Raw genomic sequence first — 7216 nt, 5'->3', positions numbered from 1 at the left:
GCCCTCCAGTGGCGGCATGCGTGGCTGCTGGTGCGATCCCCGACAGCCGCACGACGCCGGCCACGATGAACGCCTGAGATTCGAACGCAATTCCCGGAGGCTCTGAACGCCCCGACGGCTCTGAACGCCCCGACCCAACCCACCACCAGCCCCACCTCGCGGCACAGCTCCTCGCAGGACCGCGGCCGAACCGCGCCGGTCAACAACCCAGGCAGCTCCCGCAGCTCCCCGCCCTGCGCGCGCCGCGCCGACTCCACCGCATCGGCCGCGCGCGCCGCCGCCGCCGCGCCCTCGAGCGCGTGCCACGTGAGGCACGCCGCGGCGCCCATGCGCGGCAGCAGCGGGTAGGGGTTGATCACCTGGGGAACCTTCTGCGTGTGCTGGCGTTGCTGCTGCTGCTGCTGCTGCTGGCCCCTGCCGCCAGCAGGATCAGCCGTAGGGCCGGCGCCGGCGCTGGCGACCGTGCCGTTTGCGAGCGCGGCCGATGCAGAGGGCGGAAGGTCGCAGCTGTCCTCAAAGCCGCCAAAATCGACCTGCGGGGTTGGCAGGGACACACCTGCAGGCGTGGCGCCTCTGACTGCTGCTGCTGCTGCTGCTGCTGTGGCGGCCGCGGCTGTGGCGGCAGCGGCCGCAGGTGCCACCGCGGGCGCTGTTGCTGCCACGGCAGACACTGCTGGCAAAACCACCGCCGCCGCCGGCACAGCCGCTGCTGACACGACCACCGCCGCAGCCGCTGGCGCCGCTGCCGGCATCTTCGCGGCCGCCGCCGCTGCTGACACGACCGCCGCCGCGGCGGCGGGCGCCGCGGGTGCTGCTGCCACCGGCTGCTGCCCCGGCCACCGAGGCAATTGGACCTGCCTCGGTGCCCCCTGCTCCCCCAGGCGCCGCGTCCACCAGCTGAGCGCCATCAGGCAGGCGGCCCTCCCGTTGGCCTCGATGACGTTATTCGCCTCTGGGGGCAGGCCAGGCTCCAAGAATTGTTTGTAAAGGAGGCTGTCCCAGTCTGCAGGGCATGCAGGGGATAGAGGCACTGCGCAAGTCCTCCACAGGGGGCAGCAACGGCCGCAGGGGCGGGCACGGCCCTTAAGGGTGAACAGGCACATGCAAATGATGCGCCGGCCTCGCGCTTGCCAAGGCGCCCTCATGCCGACCCACAAGCAAGGCGCCTGAGTTGCGGGCGGTTGCATCGTGGGCCCCTGCTGCCATGGCCTGTGCTCCTCGTGTGGTGAGTCACCCACTGTACGGCATGATGACGTCAGCGCCGAGCTCCATCCCGGGGGCGCTGTCATCCAGCACCCCCCCGAAGCTGCCAGGAAGGTACAAGAGGCCCTGGGGTGGGCATCACAGGCAGGTTGGGGCGTAGAGAGTTTAGGGAAGCAGGGGGCGGGGGCTGGGGGGGCAGGGGGCGCAGGTAGGGAGGTGGGGTGGAGAAGGGTGCACTGCACCCTGCACTGCCTTTGCAGGTCGCCGCTCGACTCTGCAGCATTGCCCTCACATCCCATATGGCAAGGGGTAAGACACCCTTGACAGAGCGAGAGGCCACTGCTGCAGAATCAAGGGGCAACTTGGGGCAGGCGTCTGTGCAGGATCAGCGCCGCCCGGGCGCGTTGAACACCCCAGCACCTCTGTTTGCAAGCCGGCGGCGTGCGTGTTCGCCGCCCAGAGGCTCGCCGCCCAGAGGCTTGCGCAGGCAACTCTGCAGTAAAGCGGACCACCCACCGTCTTGTCCTTGTGCTGATTCCAGCTGAACCGCATCTTGGACTGCGGGCAGGGGGCACAATGTGTACGTATGATGCCGCGTCGACAGGGGCCCATCAGGACACGCGACGCGCCGCAAGGACGGGAGACGGGAAGCGGGCTTGAGGTGCGCCGCTTTGCCGCATCGACACGACCGGGCTCGTTCGGGGCCAGCCAGCATCACAAATTTTTCCCAAGTGGTGCTCAGGGTACCCTGGGCATTTCCACTCTAGACTTTCTCCAGGGGTTGCTTGTCAATGCATACAAAGGGGCAGCCAGCGCGGCAACCCACATGGACGTCGTGCATGCGCTGGGTGCTGTCCGCACTCGCCGGCGCCAGCAGCATCGTGGCGCCATCCCAGGTGCGCCCCTCCTTTGGCGGCGCGCTGCCAAGGGGGGGGGGGGGAGGGGGATGCGTGTGCGGCCAAGGGACGGTCAGGCAGGTGCGCGAGCTGAGGTGCAAGGGCAGCTCGCTATCTCAAACGCACCCGCACAAAAGCGGCCTGAATCCTACCACCTTCCGCATATTCACACACAAACATGCACACATGCACATGTGTGCGTATGCACACGTACCCCCTCCCACAGACACGCACGCATACACAAATGCACACACACGCGCACAGGCACATACGCTCACACATATACACATGCGAGATTTGCGTGCACGCAAGCACCTGTGCGTGCGCACACGCACGCACGCACGCACGCAAATGAAAACGCACAAGCCCAACAACATGATGCACAATCATCAACACACTCACAAGTACACAAGCACACACGCACAAACTCGATGATGTCTGCAGTTGCAAACAGAAGCTCGCCTGAGGTCAGGCTTGCCGTTGATCAATTGCAGCTCCCCATTTTGGGCCTGAAACCGCGGGAACGCCACATCCTGAGCCACGAAACCCGGCCCCATCCTGATCACGGGCGGCAGCCGCGAGTAGCGCGCCCAAAAACCGGGGTCCGACGACCGCAGTGCCTGCGGCGCAAAGAAGTGCCCGCACACGTCGATCCCGATGTCGTCTCCTGGCAGCGGCGGGCGGCCGTCGAGGCCGGGGCCGCGGTCCGACCAGACCACTGTGCCGCGCCAGTCCTGCGGGTCCGATAGGCAGGAGAGTGAGGCGGGGCAGGAGCTGTCGACTGAGGTTTGAAACGTCGTGGTGGGAGGGGTGCGCCAGCAAAAGGGGTGCAGTCGGCGGGGTCTAGAGTGGGGTTGTCATTGCAGGGACAACCACAGCTTGGCAAGTCAGAAACAGCCTGGCACTTGTCACACCCTCCTACCGGCTTGCCGGAAGCACACAGTGCGCAGGGGGTGAAGACTTCAACGGGTTGTGGCGGCTGCTGCTGCTGTTGCGGCGGCTGCAGTTGCTGCTGCTGCTGCTGCTGCTGCTGCTGCTGCTGCTGCTGCTGCTGCTGCTGCTGCTGCTGCTGCTGCTGCTGCTGCTGCTGAACGTGCTGCTCGTACTGCTGCGGGGTAGTAAAGGTTGTTGGTGAGTACTGCTGCTGATTGTACTGCTGCTGATTTTGCTGCCATGGGTACTGTTGCTGCTGCAGCTGCTGATGCTGCTGCTGTTGTGCCTGCTGTTGCTGTTGCGCCTGCTGGAGCTGCGGCGGTGGCTGCTGCTGCGGACCAGGCTGCAGGTGTGCTGACAGCAGTGACGACCCCACCGAGCCGCTCCCAGGCAGGGCACCTGTGATGCCATGCGCCAGCGGATGCACTGCCACGCCACCAGTAGTGCCCTGCTGCTGCGGCGCGGGCCCCCACGCCGCGGCTGCAGCGGCGGACGGGATCAAGCCGTACGGCTGCTGCAGCTGGGCAGCAGGCGCAGGCGCGCTGGCGGACGCCAAAAGCTGTTGAGGCGGGGCGGTGCCGCTAGCGTGCGCTCCTTGCAGAGGGTGTGCCGCCTGCACCGACTGCGCCACACTAGGCACCGGCTGCAGCCCCGAGAGAGTAGCAGCGCCCAGGCTGGCGCGCACCCGGCGCCGTGGGTCGCGAGAATGTTGCGACGCCGCCTGCGCGATAGGCACGCTGCTGCCATAGGCCAGCAGACGCGCATCCTGCTGCTGCTGCTGCTGCTGCTGCTGCTGCTGCTGCTGCTGCCCAGTCTGCGCATCCTCCAGGCCCGCTGCTTGTGCTGCCAGCTGCGTTTGCTGCAAGAACGGCGATTCAAGATCCGGAACCCCACCCTGGTGCTGCCGCTGCTGCACCTGCACCTGCGGCTGCGGCTGCGCCTGCGGCTGCGGCTGCGCCTGCGGCTGCGGCTGCGGCTGCGCCCGCGCCTGCGTCTGCTGCTCTTGCTGCGCCAGGCCAGCCTCGCCCACGCGCTGCCCCATCGCCGTTCCCGCCCCGGCGTCCTCGCGTTTCACCCCGCGCCCCTCCCTGTCACCGCCAGCTCCTGGTCGCGCCTGCGGCTGCCCCTGCTGCCCTCTCGCTCGCGCGACCTCCTCGCGAGCCCTCTCCATCTCGTCCGGATGCGCCGCTGCATAGGCATGCGCCCGGGCAAGCACAGAGTCCGCATCTGTCAAAATCTCCCTCAGATCGGCTTCCGGGACAAACAGAATGTGCAGCAGGCCAGTTTTGCGTTGCTGGCCGTCAGCCGACGTGAGGGTGACGAGAGGCGGGCTGCCGATTGGAGCGCCAGCGCCGCCGACGCTGCTCCCAGAGGGCCCAGACGGCGGCAGGCTGGGGGGCGCAGCGTCGCTGACAGCTGGCGCTGCGTGAGGCACTGCCAGCGCTGAGCTGCCTTCCCGCAGTGCGCTTGCGTGGCGGTCAGTGGTGGCCACTGCTGGCGCCGGCTGCCGCGGCTGCTGCTGCTGCGACGGCGGCACATGCTGCTGGATCGGCGGCTGCTGCTGCTGCGGTGGCGGCGGCGGCGGCGGCGGCGGCGGCGGCTGCTGCTCCTGCGTTACATTGGCCTGCTGCTGATGCCGCTCCCCCTGCTGCTGCTGCTGCTGCTGCTGCTGCTGCTGCTGCTGCTGCTGCTGCTGCTGCTGCTGCTGCTGCTGCTGCTGCTGCTCATCGTGCTGCTGCTCCTGCTGATGCTGCGATGTTCCCTGTTGGAGCCGCAGCAGTGCCTTGAGTGCGCTCACTGCCTCCCACATTTCCCGGCTCTTCCGCGCCACCTCGTCGGTATGCAAAGCCACGCCCTCCTGCAGGTGGCTGCGAAAGTGACAGGTGACAACCGCCTTCATCACATTGAATGCAAGTGCATCGAACGCCCAGAGCACATTCTTTTGACCAGACCTTTGACCCACATACAATCAAAATGCCACATCGTAGCCCAAGGCCAAGACCCGCAGCCGAACGGGCAAGAACGCCCCTGCTCACCTCGCACCCTCGGCTGGCCCCGCCGCCTGTTCAAGGTGCGTTCCACCAGCATCGCCGGCCCCAGCAGCCTGCTGCTCTGCAAGCTCCCGCAGCCTCTGCTTGTTGAAAGCCAGCTCCCGCAGCGCCCGCAGCACGCGCCCCTTTGCGGCTGCCACGGCGAGCGCGCCGCGCCCCACCCCGAATCGCTCGGCCAGCTGCGCGGCGCGCGACAGGGGGCGCTGGCTGGCCAGGGGCGCCGCCGAGGCGCGGGAGAGGGGCAGGACCCTTTCGATGACACGGCCGTCTTTGACGAGGGCGACGACGGGCGCCTGCGGGCACCGCAGGGGGGCGGTCGGAAGGGGTGGTTTGGATGCACAAAGGCAACGGCGATTGCAAGGACTTGCGGACCTGTCAAACCCCTGCTGCTGATGGCATGGTCGCTGCTTTCGGAAGGAAAGGAACACATCATGACCCAAGGCAGAAGCTGCCACTGCAAGCGCAAGCGCGCATTGCTCAGGCGGCACGCACCCTCAGCTCGCCACCGCCAGAGGCCCAGCCGAGGAGACCCTCCATCATCAGAGCGTCCGCATTTGGGGGGCCTGAGTCCTGGTGGCCCGCGTGCTTCTGCTCCAGCAGCAGGAATTGGTGCACGAACAGCCAGCCCAGGCCCCGCGCCGGCTCGGCAGGCTGCGCGCCCTGCGTTGCACAGGGAGGATTATGGGCACAGCAGGATCACAGGCCGCGCAGTGCGAATCTCAGTTCGCGTGGCGAGAATTACACTCTATGATGTTGGGCCACGCTCGGCAGCCAAGACTCTGCTCACCAACGCATGCAAAGGCTGTGCAGCGGTGCGCACGTGTGCGCCGCACCTCCTCCTCCAACTCAACGCCCAAGCTTTTGAGCACCTCTCCTCCATCCGAGGTTTGTAGCGCCTCGACGACCAACTCTATGTTCGTTGTGCTCTGCACAATGCTTTCGACGAGGGCTGGCCCGTCGCCGTCCTCCATTATACCGTCAGTGTCGAGATCACTGTCATAATTCTGCGCTGAGACAAACCCGGGGCGGGTTGCATGTTAATGCCAATCGCAGCAAGGCTTTCGCACGAGCGTGCCACGTTCTGCGATGTCACTTTTCACTGCGGGGCCAGCTGATTACATAATAGGGACACTGGAGAAAACTGCACGCTGCAGACTGATGGGCATTGCCACAGGCAGCCAAGGTATGTGGCATTTTATAATTGCGTAGTTTCATCCATTGACAGCACAGGGTGCATGCACGGCACGGCTCATACTGTCGGACCGCTGCAGCAGGATGACTTCAAAGAACAAGTTTATGGTCAATGAGTCGAGTGCCGCTCGTGTCTTGCTGACGATCACCGGCGCGCACATTCGAGATGAATGCTTTCAGCACAAATGCATCATTTGCTCTTTAGCAACGCGAGTCACACATGCTTTTTGAGCCAAAGCACAATCCTGGCAATTGTGCAGCCTTGCCATGAAAGAGGGGGACTGTCAAGGCAGCCGGCATAAAGGCGTATGGTGTATTGGCTGCTGCGGCAGACTGCTTCAGGATAAAGTGAACCTCGCGTGTGCAGTTCCTGCTGATTTGAAATTGTTACTGTACGGGTTTGCGCAGGACGCATGCAAGGCTCGGTGCCAGCTGTACGTGGGCCTTGGGACCACCACATGCACTGTTGTGAACGTTTGTCGACGCCGCCCACACCTGGTGACCCAGGTCAGGTAGCATCAAGTGGCAAGCAAGGCCTCCAATACACACACACACACACACACACACACACACACAAACCCAGTTGTATTGTGTCACTTAATGTTGTAATATTGTACTAGGGAAAATCTTGACATGGCACATGACCACAGCAACCCCAACGCATGAGTGTGAATCTCTGCACCCGTCCACAGCGTGGGCGCGGCACTCTCAGGGGCTTCGCGGCACCGAGAAAGCCGCCCCGCAGGCTGCTATACATACACCGGGTCGTCAGGGTGCGCCCGGCGCAGCGACGCGTTGGGCACAAGGCCCCGCCCCCCGCCCTCCTGCACACCCAGCCCGATCGCGTCAAAATACGCCCCAAGCTCCGGGATCCTCAGCGCCGCGCTGTCCACCACCGCGCGCCGCGCCGCCAGCCACTCCCGCGCCGGCGGGGCGCGGCGG

General features: G+C 65.5%; 1 protein-coding gene across 1 annotated transcript in view; it reads right to left on the bottom strand.

Moving 5' to 3' along the window:
* Positions 1-6054, bottom strand: part of MNEG_0413 (hypothetical protein) — a gene marked incomplete at both ends in the record, with an annotated part of 9451 nt that extends 3397 nt beyond the window's left edge. Inside the window, 9 exons of the mRNA XM_014051116.1 lie at positions 144-533; positions 1720-1761; positions 2030-2123; positions 2616-2833; positions 3022-3207; positions 3718-4900; positions 5069-5376; positions 5576-5743; positions 5917-6054. Coding sequence (XP_013906570.1) covers positions 144-533; positions 1720-1761; positions 2030-2123; positions 2616-2833; positions 3022-3207; positions 3718-4900; positions 5069-5376; positions 5576-5743; positions 5917-6054 — 2727 coding nt within the window. The remainder of the gene's footprint in view (positions 1-143; positions 534-1719; positions 1762-2029; positions 2124-2615; positions 2834-3021; positions 3208-3717; positions 4901-5068; positions 5377-5575; positions 5744-5916) is intronic.
* Between the last annotated feature and the right edge of the window lie 1162 nt (positions 6055-7216).

The sequence above is a fragment of the Monoraphidium neglectum genome (assembly GCF_000611645.1).
Source record: "Monoraphidium neglectum strain SAG 48.87 unplaced genomic scaffold scaffold00032, whole genome shotgun sequence".
NCBI lineage: Eukaryota > Viridiplantae > Chlorophyta > Chlorophyceae > Sphaeropleales > Selenastraceae > Monoraphidium > Monoraphidium neglectum.
This window is presented reverse-complemented; position numbering and strand designations above follow the sequence as displayed.